At 56.9% G+C, this 20877-nt stretch overlaps 1 protein-coding gene across 4 annotated transcripts in view; it reads left to right on the top strand.

Annotated features, from left to right (window-relative positions):
• Positions 1-221: 221 nt before the first annotated feature.
• Positions 222-20877, top strand: part of TAFA5 (TAFA chemokine like family member 5) — a 311243-nt gene continuing 290587 nt past the window's right edge. For 3 of the 4 annotated variants that reach the window (XM_077949082.1, XM_028827577.2, XM_028827576.2), the window contains exon 1: positions 426-577. In XM_077949082.1, coding sequence (XP_077805208.1) covers positions 466-577 — 112 coding nt within the window. In that variant the 5' untranslated portion in view covers positions 426-465. Of the gene's footprint in view, positions 578-20877 lie in introns of all 4 variants that reach the window. The other variant, XM_028827580.2, reaches the window with a different exon arrangement.

Below are 20877 nucleotides of genomic sequence, written 5' to 3'. Positions count from 1 at the left end.
GGAACGCGGAAGGCCCAAGTGCAGGAACTTCACCTGGCCCGGCCGTCCTCCCCGCTGGGGGCCCAGGCTGCGGGCGCGCCAGGCCGTCTCTGTCGCCATCCAGAGGAGCGGCTTGGGCGCGGCGTACCCTCTGCCAGTCCCGGGTCGGCGGCGGGAGCACCCCGCGGCGGCGGGCGCGCGCCTGTCTCGCGGATGCCGGGGCGCGCGTAGCCGGGGCGCGCAGTGACGCCCAGAGCGGGGCCGGCGTCCCCCTGGCGGGCCGGCGCGGGGTCGGCGGGCGCGGGCGCGAGCGCAGGCGGCGCGGGCGCGGCGCGGGGCGCGGTGGGCCGGGGCCCGGGCGCGGCGGCGGCGGCGGCGGCGGAGGATGGCGCGCGCGGGGCCCGCACGTGGAGGCCGGCGCGGGGGCGCGGGCAGGGCCGGCTGCTGAGACGCGCTGCTGCCCCCCGCGCGGGCGCCGCGGCTTCAATGGCGCCATCGCCCAGGACCGGCAGCCGGCAAGATGCGACCGCCCTGCCCAGCATGTCCTCAACTTTCTGGGCGTTCATGATCCTGGCCAGTCTGCTCATCGCCTACTGCAGTGAGTACCGCGCGGCCCCGGCCCCGGCACGGCCCTCTGGGCCCCGGACCCCCTCCTCCGGCCCCTCAGGCGCCCCGCGGGCCTCCGGGAGTCGGCGCGGAGTTACGAGCGCGGGGCGCACGGTCCCCCCGAGTCCCGGCCGGTCCAACGCTGCGCTGGGCGGGCAAGAGGGTCCACCCGGGTTCCGGGCGCTCGGGCACTTCGGGGTCGGACGCCCCGGCCCGAGCCTCCCTTCCCTGACTCCCCGGCAGGGCCCCGGCTCCAGGCCCCGGGTGGCGCGGCCCGTCCCTGCCCGGCGGTCGGAGCCCAGCCAGCGGCTTCCCGGCCGAGATGCGCGCTCAGGAGGCAGCTGCAGGTCGTGGAGGGCGGGCGGCGCTGCCGGGGTATCTGCGGAGCGCCCTCCCCGTGCCTCAGCCCGGGACAAGGGGGGACGCAGCGGCCGAGCCCGGAGAGGAGCTCTTCGGGCAGGAGCCCAGCTTGGGCTCAGAGGAGCGGCTGGAGCTTCCGCCTTCCCGGGAAACGGGCTCGTCAGGCGCCTTCTGGAAAGAGAAGCGAAGTGAGGGGTGGGATGGCCGGAGGGGGCTCGCCGCGGCCGCGGACGTTTCTCGGGTCGTGTCTGGGGCCCGAGCTGGTGACCGGCGGGGCCGGCGCGGGCGCGGGCTGGGGTGGTGCGGGCCGGTGGGCGCCCGGGTGTGAGCTGGGGGCTGGGGTGGGGGGTGACCGCCGCGGGCTCCCGGTTGCCTGGGGTGAAGGGGGGGTGGCTTGTGCCCCTGCCGAGGCTCCAGGCGGGTGGAAGGAGGGGTGGTTGGAGTCCCGTGTGCAGACTCCAGCCTCGGCGCTGGGGAGGGTGCTCAGCATCCCGGGGCACGTTCGCGGCTGGTGGGGTAAGTGGGGGCTGCTCAGCGTCCCGGGCACAGGCTCTGGCCCCGGATGGCGCGGGCTGGTCGGCTTCAGCTCCGGGAGCTCAGGCTTCTCGTCTTCAGCAGGAGAAAAGGACGGGTGCTGGGGAGTACCTGTCATGGAGAATTGCCATGGGCGCGGGAGGTGATGGAAAAATATGGATTCTTTACCAAAAAAAAAAAAAAAAGACCAGCACCAAACCTCCCTCCACAGACACCACGTCCTCCAGAGCCCCGGGCCTCCAAGCTCCCAGTCTGATCCGATCCTTCCGCTGTCGCCAAAATGAGAGCACAGTGGCCAGGGAGACCCAGGCAGCCGCGGGATCGGTCTCCGGAGTCCTGGGACAGCCCAGCTCGCCAGGATCGCGAGGGAAACCCGGGGCCCAGGGCAGAATTGTCCTACTTGCTTCAGCGCGGTTATGCATTTCCCTAGAATTGCTGTGGCACCGAGCGGGGAGGGGTCGCCAAGCCTGGGGGTCTCAACCGGAGCTGCCCAGGCAGGCGAGGCCACCCTGGGTGCGCCGGAGCCCCTGGGAACTCACTGGCTGGCCGGCTGCAGGGAGGACAGGGAGGAGGGTCTGGGGGTTTGAGCGACATTTGTGCCTGTCCCCGAGTTTTCCGCGACCGTCACGGTGCCTGCAGGGGTATGTGGGGGGATTCCCTAGGAGACCCCCAAGCAAGGCTTCCTAGGAGATGTAGAAAGGGTTAATGGCAGGTAAACTCTGCGCTGAAGAGGAGGCATTTGAATGCACTTCCTGGTGGCATCTCCAGAGAGGGAGAAGGGGCTCATTCAGCAGTGTTTGGAGAGGGGCTATAGTGCCCTGAGCCCACTACAGGTTGCCCATCCCTGGCTGGCTGCTAGAACCCAGGACAACACCTCACCCCCAACTCCCAGCAGCTCAGCAGGTGTGGAAAAGAATAACTGCTGATTGTTGCTAAGTACTTGACACCAGGGCCCTGTGGCTTCAACACTGCACTTCCCCAGCCCGTGAGGAGCGAGGTACACACGGTCTCAATACAGGCAGCGTCAGCCCTCTCCCACCCTGCGCTGCATCCTCAATCCTAAGGTGTCAGCACGTTGTTCATCCGGATGGCTCACACCTTCCTGAGACTGTCCTCTGCTCTGCCGAGTCGAGTCCTGGTGTCCTGGCGCAGACATCTGAGCCTGCTGCTTAGACACGCTGAGGAGGGGAGATCTGGTTTCCACACTCATCCCTCCTCCTTAGGAGGCCTCCTCAGCGTTCTGGAAACAGCCCTTAGCCAGGACAAGGACAGTTGGTAAGAAGGTATTACCAGAATAGCAGAAATAATTAATAACAGAAGCTTGGGTGAAGCACGTTGTTATGGCTGTTTCCATCTCCATGTAATGGAATAATTGACAATAAGAGACACACCCCATTACACCAGAAATGTACTTGGAGAAATTAAAACATTTCACTAAAATACAAAATAGACATAATAATAATTGATAGCTTGGAAATGCAGTCCTAGAGAAAAAGAAAAATTCCCCCCCCCCTTTTGTTTAGAACCGATAAAGCAAATTAAATGCAAATTAAACAGTTCCTACGATTTTCATTCTTTCTTCCAATATATCTGGGATGAAGAAGAATAGTTTGTATTCTTGTTTGTAAATTGTTTTTGTCATCAGGAAGGATTTTTATTTCTCAAAATGTCTTTGTGTTATGAAGCAGATATATTTGTATCATATTAATTAGGGAAACTGATAAGTATCATACAGGGTTCAATTATCCTGCCTATTAAATCTGTGTGTTTCTCTGCAGCACACAAGGTGCTGGCTTCCTGGCGCAGCTAAGAGGAAACTGGATTCTTTCTTGGCCTGGTTTTCTGCTGGGGGGATTCTACTGTTCTTGGCCCAGGGAGAGTCCGGCCCTTCTTTCTTTCCCATGTGCTGGGATCCATATATAAGGAGATGGGCTCCACCGTCTGGCTGGAGAAAGACCTGCAGTCCACCAATTAGGCTAGTTGCTATAGTGACACAGCCTTGTCATTTTCTCCTCCTGGGGAAGAATTGCCAGGAGACGCAAACAGGGGAAGGGGCCCCGGATGGCTCACTTTAAAATGCATGCTCAGTGGTCTGAGACCATCACGGTGACAGCAGGCTTGGTTTCTTCCGCGGCCGGTGCTGCCCATGAGGGTTGGACAGTTGGTGATGAGTTGACTTGCGTGATGATGAGCTTTGACGGGGAAAGTTGAAGCTCTTCTCCTTTTGGTCTGAGGAAACCCCTCTGGGTGTGGCTTACAAAGAGCCGATATAGGTTGTTTTCCCCTTAGCGTATTTGGGGTAGAGAAGTCTGTGTGCCTAGATGTGCTTCTTGCCTAGACGTGGAATGGGACCTCTTCACCCAACTAGACCTGGTTGAGGGTGTTCTGTGCCCGCCACCGAAGATGTGATCTTTCCACGCTGGCATCTAGGATAGAACAGCAGCAAGGGAGAGAAGTGAATGATGACCTGAGGTAACTCCCTATGACACCTAAGCACTGACTCGGTCCTTGTGTGCAGTGTTGAAATCACAGCTGAAGGACACTCTGCACTAGCCTAGATTCCCTGTCACCTATTCAGCACGAGCAGGTGGATGGTGGGGACCCAAACTGTATTTCAGCATAGCAGGGAGAGTGAGGAAGAGAGACAGACTCACTATGTGCTGGACATGGAAATTTCCAAATAAATGCCGTCAACACTGAGCTGTACCTTCCCGTTAAATCTCATGTCCTCAGCTACAACTATGAGAAGAAATTACAAACAACTTTGGAACTGTTTTGAATCCATTAGAATCCTAACTGAGCGTAGGCACTCTGGTGTTGCATTTCCTTTATAAATACAATTTATTGTATATTTAGGAGCGATTAGAATATGTCACTTTCCTGCTGTTCAAATTTTGTTCTGGATTCTCGAAGAGGTAAAATGGAAAACACTGGAGGCTTAATGAAGTGGTGCCGTTCAGAAGTTTATTTCTCATCTTTTTTGAAAAAATTCTCACTGTGTTTTTATTTGATGGATTTGGAGCAAAAGAAGATGGGCTGTTTGTTTCTTTCAGCTCCATAAATATAAAGTATCAGTCTCTGGGATTTCTTTTAGCCGACATCCAGGCCCTAGGCTTAGTGAGGAAGAGGCAGGCTTACCCCCTCACAGGATTTTCCCATGCAGGGACCCCTGAGCGGCTCTAGACAGTACCCTGGAGAGCAGCATTGACTCCCGGGGATCCTGGCGGTGCCCCACGGTCCCCTCCCACCCTCCACCCCTGCTCTTTCACTGAGATAGGACCAGAAGGGGGGTCTACACTCTTCCACTGTCCACACAGATGTCACGCTCCCGCCTGCGCCCGTTCTGCTGGACCTCCCTGAGGCCAGAGGACACTCGGACCCAAGAAGGGGGCTCCACCTGATGAGCCTCTTCCACACCAGCCTCCCCAGCTAAGTTCTGCCCCAGAGTTCTGAGCTCAGGATCTGCCACTCGACATGCTCGGAATGAAATATGTAGATCAACTTTTGTGGCATGAAGCATTTTCAGGTGACTTTTATGGGCGTAATTATGGGAAAATGTTATGATAATGTGGCACTAGAAAAGGGAAGAAAAGCAAAACATTAAAATCCCCATTTCTTTATATAGCCTCGCATCTGCGCCGATTTAGAAGGGCTCATTTTTGCATTAAAACGTGGCGCTCTGGAGTTAATGACCTCTACAGATTGCCACCTGTCACCCGGAGCACTGTCAGCGATGGTCCAGCCCCAGCGTTCAGGGCAGAGATGGACAAGGAGGGCCAGAATCTTTTCAGGTGGCCAGAGTGAGCACCGGGGTGTGGAAAGCCCTATAGACTGATGACTGTTTGTTGGGGGAACTGTCATTGAGGCTGTCTCAGGCGCCTGTGCAGGTTCAAGTGCAGGGGGCCCGTAGCCTCTGGTGTGCCCTTTCTTAAATGCTGCCTTGCACATGGTCCTGGGGCTTCTCCATTGACAAGGGCCCCCTGATCTGCCCCCAGTGTCGATGGTTTCTGTGGAGGCCCTGGGTGGGCCTGGAGGCCTGGACAGCCCCACTGGAGCCCAGGAACAGCAGCTCCAGCCATCTCGCTCCTCCCTTCTGGACTTCTCCGCCCTGGAATGTGCTAAGACTCACGGTAGCAGCACAAGCTGCCTCGGTGCTGGGCTTTCCAGAAACGGGCCTGGCAGCTGGTAGCAGATCTGGGCGACTATTCTCGTCTCTCCTTCACCCTAGCGAATGTGGTAGAGGGCTCCCTGAGGCTTTGTAGCGTTTACTTATTTATTAAAATGGCTGGCAGGAATCGGGTATGGAATTACTTTTATCTCCAACTAGGCGAGCAGGACTCCTCTGGAATCCCCTGGTCCTCCTGGCTCCAGGGAGGCTGAGTTCCAGCTTTGTATGCCAGCGGCATCCTGCAGGACAGTGGGTCTGGGCCCAGTGGGGTGGCAGCCCCACAGTGAGTCTCCCTGGAAGAGGCATCCCTGTCCCTTGGCATGTCACCTACCACGGGGTGAACCTCCGCTTTGGAGGGGCCTGGCTCTGCAGGTCTCCTTCCAGCACTGCTTGAAGAAGGTAGGAGTGGTGGAACTGGCTGCAGGCTTGCGGGTGAAGCTGGAGACGTGGCTTCCAGGGTATTCATTTAATTAGTCTTGGGCGAGCTCCAGCCATGCGCCAAGCCCCAGGGACAGAGATGGTCAGTCTTCTGGAGCTGGCATTCCAGAGGGGGGAGGACAGTCAGTTGACACAAAGGCCGAAGATGATGGGGGAGCAGCCTGGGCTAGGCCCCTGTGTTCTGGTGGGTTCTTCATGCTACCCTTCTGTGTCCCAACCCAGCTGCCACCTCAGAATGTCAGGGACCTCCCAGAGGTGTTGAGAGGCAGCCCAAGGTCTAGCTCTGGATCTGGTTTCCATCTGGGGAACCTCCTCCGTCCTTGTTCTCCCTTCCCTGGGCTCCCCGTGCCCCTGACCCTGCACCCAACTGGCTTCTCCATTCCTTGTCCCAAAGACATCTTGCCTGACCTCTCTCTGTCTGGGCCGCTGTCACTTGAGACCTTACACCTGCTCTCCCTCCTGAATGTAGCAGCATCATCCTCAGCGGCTTCTCCACCTCCAGGCCCCTGCCCTGCACCATAGCTTCCCTTGCAAGGACCCGGCTGCCTTCGACCCTCCTCCCCAGCTCTCACCCTCTCCCCTGGCTCACCACACTCAGGGCACCCAAAGCTGAGCCCCGCTGCCCAGGTGGGAGTCTCTGTCCCTCTGTCCAGCCCTGGAGTCCAATCCTGAGAGCAGCCTCTTGCCTACAGAGCCTTCTAGAAGCTTCCCAGGAAGTTGGCATGTGCTCATTCCTCTCCCACATACTCCGGGTCGGACATAGGTGTTCTGGTGCTTCTGCCGCCCGTGAAGGCCCGTCTTACTCCCTAAATGCTGTGGATGCAGGAAGGCGTGGTGAGCTAGGCCAGAAAGTGCCCACCTCATGTCTTAGAGGATCCCCTGCTCCCTGCGGCATCCCCTGGGCACGCGTCCCCATCCCCTCTCCAGTGCTGTGCATGTGTGTTTTGGTGGCTGCTGTTGGGGTCATTTTCTGCCTCGTCTTGGGCTCTGAGTTTGGGGCATGGCTGATGGCCTCGGGAGACTGACTGTGGGCTCTCTGGGCAGACGCTTCTTGGTCACAGCACCTGCTGGTCAGTGGGCTGTACGGTGAGGCAGCCACAGGGAACCTCCCAGCTTTCAGTGTGCTGAAGCTCCAGAAGGTCACGTGGACGTAGGAACCTGTCTATACAATAATGTCAACCCCGCAGGCAGAGGTGCCAGGGGAGTCGGGGATGCCTGGTCAGCTGTGGGGGACAGACGAGGGCCCACTTGTGGTAGGTGATGTCTTCTGACATCACCCACCCCACCCAGAACTGGGCACAGAGGGGTCTGGCTCCACCCCTGCTGGAACTGCCTGCTTGTTTGGGGCGCTGTGTGGTCCTGGTTTGCAGGTGCACCGCAGGGAGGGTCGTGAAGGGCAGGTGGGGTGGTCCAGCCATCAGGGACCCTGGTTTCCTGGGGGTTAACAAGGCGTAGGCTGTGCCACCTGAAGGCACATGCAAGAATCTGTCTCACCCACAGCTCCTTCATGCTTGGTTCAGGATCTCTGAATGAATATAGGAAAGAAAATACAGAGAAAGCAAGATCGCTAACACAGTAACAGGCTGCTGCGCTTGCATTTCATCCTTCAGAAACAGGCTTGGTACCCCCTCACCTCCCAGCCACCAGAGGAGGAGCGGCTGGACTGGAGGCCTCCTCCTTAGGGGGAGCGATGGGGCCGGTCCCACACAGGGACTGCAGGCCCGCCTGACTCCGGGTCTGGGCTTCCTCCCGGTGCCAGCTGCACTTCCCACGGGCTTGGGGGTCCCCAGCAGTGGCCCATCCATGGAAATCAGCCCTGCCAGGGACCGAGGCCCCTTTCCGCCCCCACCTGCTGTGTTCCAGGCCGCGCCATTCTACCTTCAGGCATGCTCTGCTGCCTCGCTGCTGGTTTCTGGGCCAGCCCCTTGCCCGTTTCTACACTTGTAGACCATCTCTAGGAAAGATGGCATTTCCGCCTCAGCACAGTCAACATGCTTGAAAGATGAGACTGGAGTGTCCAGTGGCCAGGGGTCATCCGTCTGGGCGTAGGCCTGGGGGCGGGGCTGAGGGTAGGGGCGGGGCTGAAGGCAGGGGCCTGGCTGGAGGCCTGGAGGTGGGGCCGAAGAGAGGGGTGGGGCCCACCTGGAGGCGGGGCTGTGGGTAGGAGGGGCTGCACGCCTAGGGGAGGGGCTGCAAGCCTAGGGGAGGGGCTGCAAGCCTGGGGGCGGGGCTGCAAGCCTGGGGGCGGGGCTGCAAGCCTGGGGGCGGGGCTGAAGGGGCAGAGGCTGGAGGGCTGCTGTCCTCTGGCAAACCAAGTCTCCTGGATTCCAAGCATATCTTTGGTTCTAACAGTTTGATTAATAATAATAATAATATGTGGAATACCTGGGAAGAGCTCAGAATTGGTAGGTATACTTAGTAGGACTTTTCTCGTTGCCAGAGTGGAAAACTCGTATCCTCTTTTTGGCCTCTTTTTCTGGACTCCTACAGTGACAGCTCCCCAATCCTTGCTCTCCTTAAAGTTGCACTTGTTCCAATTTTCCCCTAGTTCAGGGTTTCTCAGGGCAGCACTAGGGTCATTTGGGGCTGGGCCATGCTCTGTGGCAGGGGTCTGCCTGTACATGGAGGGGCTTTGAGGGTGCCCTGGCTACCCGCATTCAATGCCACTCCCAGTTGTGACAACCAGAGGTGTCTGTGGACCTTGCTGCCTGTCCCCCGGGGTGCTCTAGCGCGTCTGTACCTTGTCTGTGGCCCCAGCAAACGCACTTGCGCTGGTATTTCCTGGGGTGAACTCAATACCAGCAGGGTGGCAATCTTACAGTTTCTGGGTTTCTCCAGTTCTGCAGCTGGACGGGCCAGCGTGGGGGTCTGAGGAAGTTCAGCCCAAGTCCCCGTCCCGTGCGGGTCCCTTGCCTCCCGTGACTGTTTCTCTCTGCAGAGACAGCTCCTGCAGGCTCAGTGCAGCCCCTCCCAGACCGGCGGAGCTGCTGGAAAGGCTGTCTGCTGGGAGGGAGGTGTCTCTGCACGTTTCCACACACTTCTGTTTCCAGAGCTTGGAACCACCGCAGGGTTCACGAGTTGCTTGCAATCTCCTCTCTGTCTTAATTTCTCCGCATTTCACATGTAACCGTGCTGCCGATGGTGATGAAGCCATTTAGAGGCAATCAAACCCTCCCGCACCGACGGCAGCGCCCATCAGCCCTTCCCCTCATCTTCCTGCTTGTTTCATTACGCTCGCCTTTCCAGGAGGTGGCTGGGTCCCCAAGTGTGAATTTGGAGATTTCTGTGGTGTCTAGAGCCCGCATTTCCTAAATGGATTTCTCCCCCAGGAAGTTCTGCTCTGCTGGTGGGACCCTTGGTTGCCTAGAGCTTGCTTTGTGTCCGTCTCTGCGCCTCCCCCAGCCTAGCACCGCTGTGCCCTTCTGTTCCAGCCAGCTCCCCTGACCCTGCTCCCTGGTTCCCGGTCCCTGACTGAGCTCAGGCTCCATAGGGCCCTCCGCAGGGAGGTGGCTCTGGGGTCAGCTGGCCTGTGCTGGTAGAGCACTTAGCTCCACTCTGCACTGGATGCTGCCTCCTGACAGGCAGGCTATTCTTGTCCTGTGGGCAGCCTCCTGCCTGGGGCGACCTCCGCCACCCCCAGCCTTTGTTGCTGAGTCAGGATTTTCTGTTTCCAAGGCCCTCTTCCTCCCCTCTTTTTAGGGCAAGGTGGACCTTCCCTCCCAGGTCCCCGTGTCATGCATGTGGTGGGTGGGGGCATGGAGTGTGCTTCTGTTATGTGGTGCAAATGTGCATTCTGGTGTGTTAGACAGCACTCCCAACACACACACACACACACCCACAAGTCTGCCTGCAGCTCCACATCTGGTCAGCTGGAACCGCACCTCCCTTTGTATCCTCAGACTCCTTGTGTCTTAAACCAAAGCCACCTTCTGTTCCCTTCAAACTCAGCAATTCCCGGAGACCCCTTTGCTTGGTAAGATGAGGGGAGGTTAAGCCTTTTCCTTTTTGGGCCTCAGTTTTCCTGAAATCAGTGGTGCTCATTGTCTTCCAGACCCTCAGTTTTAGGATGACAATACCGGAGGTGACGCAGCAGGGTTGCACAGTTCTGTATCGGCGATCCCAGCCTGGGACTCCAAGGCCCCACAGTGCAGACGGCAGGCTCGCCTGGGCCCTGACCCCACTCCCCTGTCCCTGACCAACACCAGCTTAAAGTGATGCTTGTTTGCTTTTTGCTTCAGCTTCGTGGGCTGAGGGACCGATGGGATTTTGCTTGTAGTTCACACAATGAAGTTGAAACATTGCTCGACAAACACCTCTAGTGTGTTTTCAAACAGGGGACGGGTCACTTGGGCCACTGTGGTGCAAAGTGGGCTTGCACAGACTGGTGACCAGGTGTCCCTGAGCACACAGTGCATGCTGGCCTCCTTGGGGTGAGCAGCCCCGATGCTGCTGAGGAGGGAGGGGGTGTGGAAGGCGCCAGGCCCGCAGGCGGGCTGTGCTGTCCGCCTCTTCTCGGCTGAGCTGGAGAGTAAACCCTGTGAAACACGCATACTTAGCAGGCCTGACTCGCGCTTCCCGTGACGACGTGGCTAATTGGGAAGTGAGTCACCAGTATCTAGCTCGTAGTAGCACTGGGGGACTGGCTGACATCGCACTGTGTCCCAGAACCCAGCCTGCCACCGCCGCCTCGGGCTCCTGGATGCACAGACAGGGCTGGGGGACTCAGGAGGTAGGGATGGGCCTGGCCCTGCTCAGGTAGGGACTGGTACTTGGTACATGTGCCGTTTGCCATGGAAGGAGCTAATGGGAGGAGCTGGGGCATGCTTGAGGTCCTGTCAGGGGCACGTCTTTGAAGGTCAGCCTCAAGGTCATCTCCCACTGACTGCCCAAGGCCCCTTCCATGGGCATGGCCACTGTATCACTGTCACCTCCAAACTGGCCAGCCAGGCCTTCCCAGGGCATCTGGCCCTGCCTCCCTTGTCACCCCCACCCTTCCTCCGCCACCAGACATTCTGAGCCACTGCCTCTCTTGGGCTGTGAGTGGCTTTGCCTCTACCCTGGTGAGCCCCTCCCTCCCCGCTGCCACAATACTGGCTCATGCTCCAAATCTGTGAGGAGCTGTGGCCTGAATGCAGGGATTGATTGGGGTGGGGCCTACTCTCCCAGGCACCGGGCGCCTTGGGTCAGCCCCCGAGGCCTTCAGTGTGCCCAGGTCTGGCTCCCCAACTTGCTCTGAGCAAACCCAAGGCCCGTTTGCCATTTAGTTTTTGGGGCATTTTCCTGTCCTTGCGTCTGGGCGGAGACGGGCTCCAGCACCTGGGTGGTGTGCTGCAAAGGCTCGCAGCATGAACTTACGTGACTGCCTCTGCTTCCCTCCTGGACGCCTTCCTGGTCCTGGCTCATCTCTCCAGGGGAAGGGGCAGTCGGGGTTGCCTGGGGAGAGGTAGTTGGGGGTGCCCGGGTAGAAGTAGCTGGGGGTGCCCAGGGAGAGGTGGAGGAGGGATGAGGACACAGGTGGGAAGGGCTTGGAAGGCTGAGTTCTGCTGACCTCTCAGGCCTCATGGGCCCCAGGGAATCTGATGGAATGCAGTAATGGGAACTGGGATGGAGATACAGCCCAGGAGGGTACCAGCATCTCCTTTCCTGTCCGCTGGAGGCCCCAAGGGTGTGGCAGAGTGAGGGCTGAGCCAGGCCGGTGAGTGTGGCTGCCCTTCTCAGCCCCTCTCTGTGCCCCGGAGGGTGCATCTGTCCCCACTACACCCAGAGCTGCAGCCCAGCACCCAGGCTTACTGATGTCCCCAGCATGGTTTTCTGAAACAATGGGCAGAATGGAGGAGTTGCAGAGACGGGGTGTGTGGTCACTTCAGGGCACCCCATCCATTCCGCCCCATGCTGCCTGCCTGGTCTTCTGGTTTTGAACTTAAAGCTGGAGGGGCTGGCGATGCTGTCTGTGTGGGTTCTCCCAATGTCATTGCTGCCAGCCTGCGGCCCACCTGCTGTCTCTACCAGGATGGTTTTCACCTGATGTTTTAGAAAATAGATACCAGTTTTATGACAATGAACATCTCAGAATTTACTTATTTCTTTTTAAAAATCCACTGGATAACAAGAAGACTGAGGAGTGTCCCTGTCCTGGTTGACCTGCAAACAAATCGGCTTGGAGCTTTGTTGAGGCCAGTGGTCTGAGATTAACATACAATGGGATTGGACTGGGAGAGAACCTAGTTTGTTGTCATTTCAGTGTCTTGTGTGTATTTGGTTTTATTAAATGTTGAGGCGCTTGTTCTAAAGCATGCCTGGGGCCCAATGCCTTGGTGTTGCATTTCTGGGGGACCTGAGCCTTCCGGGAATGCTTTTGTGTTAGGCTTTTGCAGCAGTTACAGTGCTAATGGCTCCAAAACTTCTAACGTTTTGGACTGCTGCTCGGACTCGGGAGTGGCCTCTCTTTGGAATTTCTTTTTTCTTTTTTTTGAGATGGAGTCCGGCTCTGTCTCCCAGCCTGGAGTGCAGTGGCGTGATCTCGGCTCACTGCAACCTCTGCCTCCCAGGTTCCAGTGATTCTCCTGCCTCAGCCTCCTGAGTAGCTGAGACTACAGGCATGCGCCACCATACCGGCTAATTTTTGTATTTTTAGTGGAGACGGGGTTTTGCTACGTTGGCCAGGCTGATTTCAAACTCTTGACCTCAGGTAATCCGCCTGCCTCGGCCTCCCAAAATGCTGGGATTACAGGCGTGAGCCACCATGCCTGGCCAAGAGTGGCCTCTATTTCGAAAAGACACTTTTGCTTTGCTTTCAAACGGCTTCTCTTCTGTAGCACTCCATTCCCTGATAGCACATCCCAGAATGTAGCTGAATACCACCCGTGGGTCGTATAGGACTCATGTTCACTCCCTGGTGCTAATTTACGCTTCTTGGCTCCTGCCCTGCAGAAGTGGAAGGATGTGGGTCCCAGAGCCATGCGGGACCTTCCCGTGCTCTTCTGTGCAGTCATCCGTGAGTCTTGTTGGCTCATTTTTGGGGTTCTGTAGCTGTGTCGGGAGGCAGCGGGAGGCTCCTCTGTGCTGCCTGTTTGAGGAGGGCTGTCCCACCACCAGGGCTCTGCCACGTGTGCGAGCTGGAGAAGGCAAGGGCTTCCAGAGAGAAGAGTTCTAGCTGCCCCTGGGAAGGACCTCGGGAGCACGGGTGGGGTGTGTGCATTTGCTGAACATGTGAGTTGTGAAAACTCTGTCTGGTGCCAGGTGCATGGGAAGCCACTGACTTGTGGGCCCCTGAGGGCAGATACATTTGTCCTGGTGTCCCTCTTGCTTTACCCCAAGCATATTGTGGACAGCCCTTGCCAGAGCAGATGTGGACTCATGAACTTGGAAAGGTTTCAGAACCCACAGCCTAGAGACGGGGGCTCCCCACATGGAGGAAACAGCAAAACATGTCACCAAAAGTTCCAGCGACAGCGGAAGCCGGTAGCCAAGGGCTTCCCAGTCTGTCTCGGCGCTTTCTCCTGTTTCCAGCCGTGGGCTGCCATCCAGGTACAAACAGAATCTTCAAAAAGACTATGCTTTAGTCAAAATTAGTGTTTCATTGATGAAAATAGATGTGCATTTGCTGAAGGTGGTCATGTTTTGATCTACTTTTGCTTCCATCATTTTCAGGTTCTCAGATGAAAAAGAAAGTGTTTTTGAACACGGGAGAAACTCTAAAAGCCCCAAGTGCCACTGTCCCCATGGTGATGTTAGATGATGCTCACACCCCCATCAGTTCCTCAGATGTCAGGTGGCTTTTGTCTGTCTCACTCTGGGAAGGAGCCCATCCTTCCCACCACGCACCAGCACCACGGGACCCCGAGTGTGGGGTGCCGAGCGAGCTCAGGATGGTCACCCAGGGCCACACACACACTCTCAGGCGGGCTCCATAAGCCAGGCTGGAACCCTGCTCTCTGTATCATGCCTAACCCGGGTTCAACCCCGGAACCCAACACCCAGTTGCTCACTCTTCATTTTTGGTACCAGCGATGGAGTGGGCACTTCTGAGAGACAACAGAGTGAGATTTGGCTCCACTGAGCTTTGGGGGGTGCGGTTGGACTAGAGGCCATCCAGGGGACACTCCCTCGGCCGGCAGAGTGGGCTGGGCCACCTTATCTTATGGCTCAGAGATAACCCAGGGTGGAGTCCTGGGGTTTGTTCTCCAGCACCGTATCTTAGGTTCATGTGCTTTCATGACATGGGGATCATTCTGTTTAGCAAACGTCCGTTCTTAATCCAGCCGCGGTCAGGGAGCCCTCCCCATGGAGGGGCTGCCCTGCAGTAGAAAGACTTCTGGGGCTGGGCAGAGGGGCCGCTGGTCTTGGAGAGGGAGTCCTCTGCTCTGGGTGGCTCACACCGTCCTCTGAAGGAGTCCAGTGACATTCTTTTTCTCCTGGGCAGTTGGGCTGCTGAGGGCGTGAGTCTGGGCACCTTGCTGGGTGACGTTTCCCACATGCTGGTCAGACTGGCTCAGCTTTATTGTTTGTGGGGAGGGACACAGAGCTTCACAGACTCCTGGGGGTGTGCGGAGGCCTGGAGAGGGGGCTCTCTATCTGGGGCTAACCTGACCCACTGCCGGCTTCGGCAGGACGTGGAAGGCACAAGGTGGTGCTTGGCAGAAAGTGAGTTGAGGTTGTTCCGGAGGTTATCAAAGCAAGTGGCTTTTCCCTGGGACGGCTCCCCGAATCCCAGACACCCTTGCAGGCGATTGTGTTAGGATCCTTGCCAGCCAGCAGCTGCCAGGGCAGGGTGGGGCAGAGGGGCTGCACGGGGCAGCTTTGGGGGGGCTCAGGGGCCTGTCACACACCCCACCCTGCCCTGAGCCTCCTCTGACCTCTGGGGTGTGGCTCTCCCGGCTCAGGGCCACTGTGGATGGGCACTGCTCCCTGCCTGCAGGCCACGCTGGAGCCCGGGACACTGTCTGGGTGAAGCGGGTCGTTGTCTCCAGGCATTTGGGCACCCATCTCTCAGGAGGGACCTGCTGAATGGCCCTGTCTACCTGCCGCTTGCTGCGGGGCCTCCTGGGAGACACTTTGGGGACTTTCTCAGGTCAGAGGAGAAGCTTGTCTTAGTCCTATCTGCTCTTCACATGAAACTCTCATGACTCCATCTCCAGACAAGTCACAACTGCCATCATGGAGGGGTCACCCTGCATGGCCCCATGCTGGCTTAGCTGTTGGCCTTTGGTATTGAACCGGTTGTGTCTGGAGTGCCCTGATGCTCAGGGGTCCATCATTTAAACAAAAGTCCATGGCCACTGCTGGGTGCAGGTAGGTGTCTTCACCTCAGAGGCAGGCTTCGTGAGCCCCGTTTTACAGAAGAAGATACAGAGGGTCTCAGAGGACCACAGTGGCTCCCTCTTACCTGAGTGTGCCAGGCCTGGGATTTGAACCTGTGGTCTCCTCTGCTCTGAATCCTGCCATTAAAAGGCCTATGCCCCAGCGGGGCTGTGGAGCTGCATGGCCAGTGGGGCACTGCTGCCAGCCTGCTGCTTTGTCCACCTGTGGACAAAGGTTGTCGGGCAGTGGGGAGAACCATTGCCCAGCCTCTAGAGCTGCCCGCGTGCAGGGAGGGGTTGTTGGGTGTTGGGAAATGACTGGCTATGTGGTGGCCACACTATTGAGCTCCACATCACATGTGTGATGATCAAATCAGAGTACTCAGCACACCGATTGCCTCAACATTGATCATTTCTCTGTGTTGGGAACATTCAAAATCCTCTCTTCCAGGTTTCTTAACATCTGCAGTAAATTACTCCTAGCTGTGGTCGCCCTACTGTGTATAGAGTACCCCAATTCTCCTGTTTAGCTGTAACTTGGTGTCCACTAGCCAGCCTCTCCCTAGCCTCCTCCTCCCCTCCGCAGCCTCTCTACTTCATTCTCCTCTCTGCTTCTACGAGCTCAGTATTTTTTAGCTCTTACATATGAATGAGAACAGGAGGTATTGATCCTTCTGTGCCTAACTTGTTTCACTTAACACAATGCCCTCCAGAGTCGTGCCCGTAGCTGCGAATGAGAGGATCTCATCCTTCTTTACGGCTGAATACTATTCCAGGGTGTGTGGTGCACCCTTTCTCTATCCAGGCACCTGCTGATGGACACTTAGGCTGATTCTGCGTCTTGGCTCTTGTGAGTAGTCCTGCGGTAAACATGAGGCTGAGGCTGTCCTCATGTGCCGCTTTCCTTTCCTTTGGATAAATACCCAGTAGTGGGCTTGCTAGATGAGGGGGTAGGTGCTATTTTTAGATTTTTGAGACATCTCTGTACTGTTGTCCACAATGGCTCCACTGATTTACGTTCCCACCAACAGTGTATCCGGCTTCCCTCTTTCCCTTTTCTCTGAATCCCTGCCAGCATTTGTTTGTGCGCTTCCCTTTTGTCTTATTGATAATCATTATTCTAATGGGGTGAGTTGGTATCTCATTGTGGTTTCGATTTGCATCTCTCTGGTGATTAGTGATGTGGAGCCTTTTAACATCCATTTGGGGAAACGACACCCTCTTCGATAAATGGTGCCAGAAAACCGGATGTCCACATGCAAAACAGTGAGACTGGAGGCGGGCTCGCGCGGCTCACGCCTGTAATCCCAGCACTTTGGGAGGCCGAGGCGGGCAGATCACAAGGTCAGGAGATCGAGACCATCCTGGCTAACACGGTGAAACCTTGTCTCTACTAAAAATACAAAAAATTAGCCGTGCATGGTGGCGGGAGCCTGTAGTCCCAGCTACTCGGGAGGCTGAGGCAGGAGAATGGCGTGAACCCGGGAGGCGGAGCTTGCAGTGAGCCGAGATCGCGCCACTGCACTCCAGCCTGGGCGACAGAGCGAGACCCTGTCTCAAGAAAACAAAAAAAGAAAAAAGAAAAAAAGAAAGACTGAAACTAGAGCCCTGTCTCTCACATTATAAAGAAAGCACTCAGAATGGATTAAAGACATAAATGGAATACCCGAAACTATGAAACTGCCAGCCGAGAACACGCCTGAAACGCTTCGGGACATGGGTCTGCACAAATGTTTTGTAGGGAAGACTCTTCAAAAGCACAGTCAACAAAAACAATAACAGCCAATTGGGATTGCACCAAACTCAAGAGCTTCTGCACAGCAAAGAGAACAGTCAGCATGGTGAAGAAGACGCCTGTGGAACGGGCGAGAATATTCGCAGGTTCTTCCTCCAAGGGACTAATATCCAGAGTATATTCACACAGGGAACTCAACTCAACAGCACAAAAAACCCCAGATAATCTCGTTAAAAGTAGACAAAAGATATGAATAGATATTTCTCAAAAGAAGACATCCAGATGTTCACCGTGGCTCTTTTGTTGAGGTTCACTGTTCGTCGTTTTGGAAAACAGACTGGTTATTAGTGATTATAGCTGCGAGAAGGAAATGTGAGCACAAACCTTCATTCTGTGGTAATAAACTTCAGATCTGAGAGAAAAGAACAGGGTGATGCTCACTGAACTGCTTGTGGGGCAATGCTGTATTCTGGGGTGGGGGAACCTGGCTGTGTCGTTGAGCAGAGAGCAGCCCCTGAGAAGTGTGGTTTGAAGGCCTCCTCCTCCACGACACTCCCCTGGCTTCCCTCCCCCATGCTCCCTGTGCTCTGAGCTCCCTGGCTTCAGGAGCAACATCAAGGAAGAGGTGGATTTGGACGTGTGTGGACCCTGAGGCCTGCGTTCCTGCTGTTTCCTGACCTTGCCCGGGCGGGCAGCCATGGCCATTGCAGGCATTTGATACCCTTCCTTCCGACACTCAAAAGCACCTGAGGACTTAAAGAAAAGGGTTTTCGTTGTTTGCAAAAGTCCATCTTTGGAGGATTTCTCACCCCTTCCTTGACATGAGGGAGGGAGGGGCTAGGCACCCCATGTGCCTGTCCCACATGGACATTGCTATCGTCTGTTATGGGGACGTGCTCGCCTGGTGACTCCAAGCAGTTTTAGGGTCAACCAGGGCATTGCATGACCCGGAGCTGGTCTCTGCTGGGAAGTGGGGAGACTCAGGAAGCAGGGACAGCCCTGGAGCAGGCCGCTGGGGGTCCCAGACCCCAATGACTCCTCTGTTGTTTCTGCTTCATGCGTGGACAGGAGAGAGAAGCCCAGGCCCCGGTCACCGCCTGCCAGCAGAGAAGCCAACCAGCCTGGACTCCCGCAGGAAAAGCCACCTTCACGGGGCTGACCTCTTTTGTCTCCTGCTCCTTGGCAAACTGGGTCAGGTGGCTGACGCTTCCCAGAGCTTCCTCCTCCTCCTCCTCCTCCTCCTCCTCCTCGCTGTCTCCTGGGGCTGTGCGTCTGCAGGGAGAGGCATGATGTGGCTCCCAGGGGGAGGGGAGGCCGCTTATAAGGACAGGAGCACATTCCTGTTGTTGGAAAATGTCCTTCAGTCAGCGCCACACTGCAGGTCTGCAGAAAGCCATTTCTCGATTTCCATTGCACAAGAGGCACTTGCCCAGGCCAAGACAAAACTCTGCGCTTTCTCCAACAGACAGAGGCGTCTGCTGTGCGAAGCCCCTTTCGTTCTGCCAGGCCCACCCCTAAGCTCCTAGAAAGGCATTCTCCATTCTCACGGTTGTCACCCGGCCTGGCACGGACAGGCCCTGACATAGGCCCATCTCTCCAGGTATCGGAAATGAAGCATCACCTGCGGAACCTTAATAGATGGTGCTGACGGTTTCTTCCTGCGCTGGGAGAGCCACGGGGCAACTGCTGGAAGGGAGCCCGTTTGTGCCTGGTGCATCCCCTGAAGCTGAGGCTGATATCTGGTCTTGAGCTGTCAGGTGGGCTCTTGGACTTGGCTACAGATGAGGAACAGGGCTTGATGTGGGGAGAGGTGCACTCACTCTTCGCCGTTGCTAGGCTGAGGCTGGTGACCAAGGTTGGAGCCCTGGGGCACGGAGCTGCAGGGAGGGCCACCAGGAGCTGATGGCCACGGTTCAGGCGGGGATTTGGGGAAAGTGGCAAGGGGCTCCCGCCACCCCGATTCTGTGTGTGCCTGGCCCGGTGGACCAGGCTGCAAGGTGACTGAGCCCCTGCAGGGGCCTGGTGGGAGGAGGTGGAGGAGGTGCCCTGCTAACAGTGTGGCCGGCCCCTTTGCTGCCTCTCACTGCACGGCCACACTGCAGAAAGGAAAGGATCCTCTTCTCCTCCACTCAAGGAGAGGTGGAATTTTAAAGACAATAACTGGCCGGGAGCAGTGGCTCACACCTGTAATCCCAGCTCTTTGGGAGGCCACAGCGGGCGGATCACTTGAGGTCAGGAGTTCGAGACCAGCCTGGCCAACATGGTGAAACCCCGTCTCTACTAAAAATATAAAAAATTAGCCGGGTGCAGTGGTGGGCACCTGTCATCCCAGCTTCTCGGGAGGCTGAGGCAAGAGAATGGCTTGAACCTGGGAGGTGGAGGTTGCAGTGAGCTGAGATCACACCACTGGCTGAGACTGCACCACTGCACTCCAGCCTGGGTGATAGAGCGAGACTTTGCTCAAAAAAAGAGAGAGACTAACTGGTAAACAAGAGGAAAGTAACAACATTTGAAATAAGGGTGGTACCAAACCTAGACTGGTTTGTGGTGGGGGGAGTGTGTGATCACTCTGACACAGCCACTCTCAGTGCGTTTCTTCCCGGGCACAGGCCTGTTTATGTGCGGAGGGTTTCCTGGAGGAAGGAAAGGGTTGGGGACACTCTGTTACCTCAGAGGTGTCAACCCGCCCTGCACCATCTACAGGAAGTCCCCCACTCAGCATCGGTGATGAGAGCTAGAAACTGCAGCTCTCAGCAAAATGACAGACAGCAGATCCTGGAGTAACATGGCTTCCTTCAACCGTGTTTTCTTGTAACATTGAAGCGTTTTGTTACAGGCCGTTTTGCTTCAAGCCTCCGTTTCCAAGGCCCTCGGGTCCACAGGAAGGGAGGGCTACCGCATGTGCAGAGCTGCGTGCAGCTCCTTCCCCTCACTCAGAGGCCTTCTGTCACAGGCGGCCCTAAGAGCCCCCCATAGAAGGACAAACTGGCAATTACTGGGTGCCACCCCGTGCCGGCTTCTAACTGCAGTGTGGCTGGACCCATTTCAAGCTCCAGGACCCGGAGGTTTCCCAAGACCGAGGTCAGCCCAGTGCTCTGAGAGGGACATGGTTAAGAGAAGCTGAGCGCCTGGGCAGGCCTGTGTGGCCCCGGAGCCCGCGTCTACCCTGTGGCTCTGACAGGGCCCTGGCCTTGGGCAGTCAGCAGGAGGAGGAGCCGTGCCTTGCTCTGCACCAAGCAGGGAGTCCCAGTGTGGGCCACTTTGGTCTCCTCGGTGACTCACAGACTACCTCATCTGTCTGTCCACTCCCACAGTGCTGGTCCCCAGGGCTGAAGTCGGCAGCCCTGTCTGGGCGCTGTGGGGGCCAAGAAGAAGTGCTTGGCCTGGTGTCCTCAGCTTGGATGAGGGCTCTCAGCTACCCAGCGGGGCAGGAGGGAAGGGGGATGACCAGTCCTCAGAAGATCCTTCCTCCTGCCCTTCCCTTTCCTGTCACTTCCTTCTGAGATCTCAGCCTCTGCAGGTCTCTCGGGGGTGCAGACTCCCCATCTTGGGGCCAAGCACTTCGAGGCAGTGAGAAAGAAGCTCAGTGCCTGGATGGAGGGCAAGGCTAGAATCGGGGCCCTTGGCTGCACCCCAGGCCCGGCCGCGGAGTTGCTGCTGCCTATATGAGCAGGCTCGGGATGAAATGAATGCAATGCTTCTCGGAAATTCCAGGTTAGAAAATTTCCATCTCAGTTAGTGTCAAATCAGTTTTGAGA

The sequence above is a fragment of the Macaca mulatta genome, chromosome 10 (assembly GCF_049350105.2).
Source record: "Macaca mulatta isolate MMU2019108-1 chromosome 10, T2T-MMU8v2.0, whole genome shotgun sequence".
Taxonomy (NCBI): domain Eukaryota; kingdom Metazoa; phylum Chordata; class Mammalia; order Primates; family Cercopithecidae; genus Macaca; species Macaca mulatta.
The sequence above is the reverse complement of the archived record's forward strand: the minus strand, read 5'-3'. Positions and strand labels throughout refer to the sequence as shown.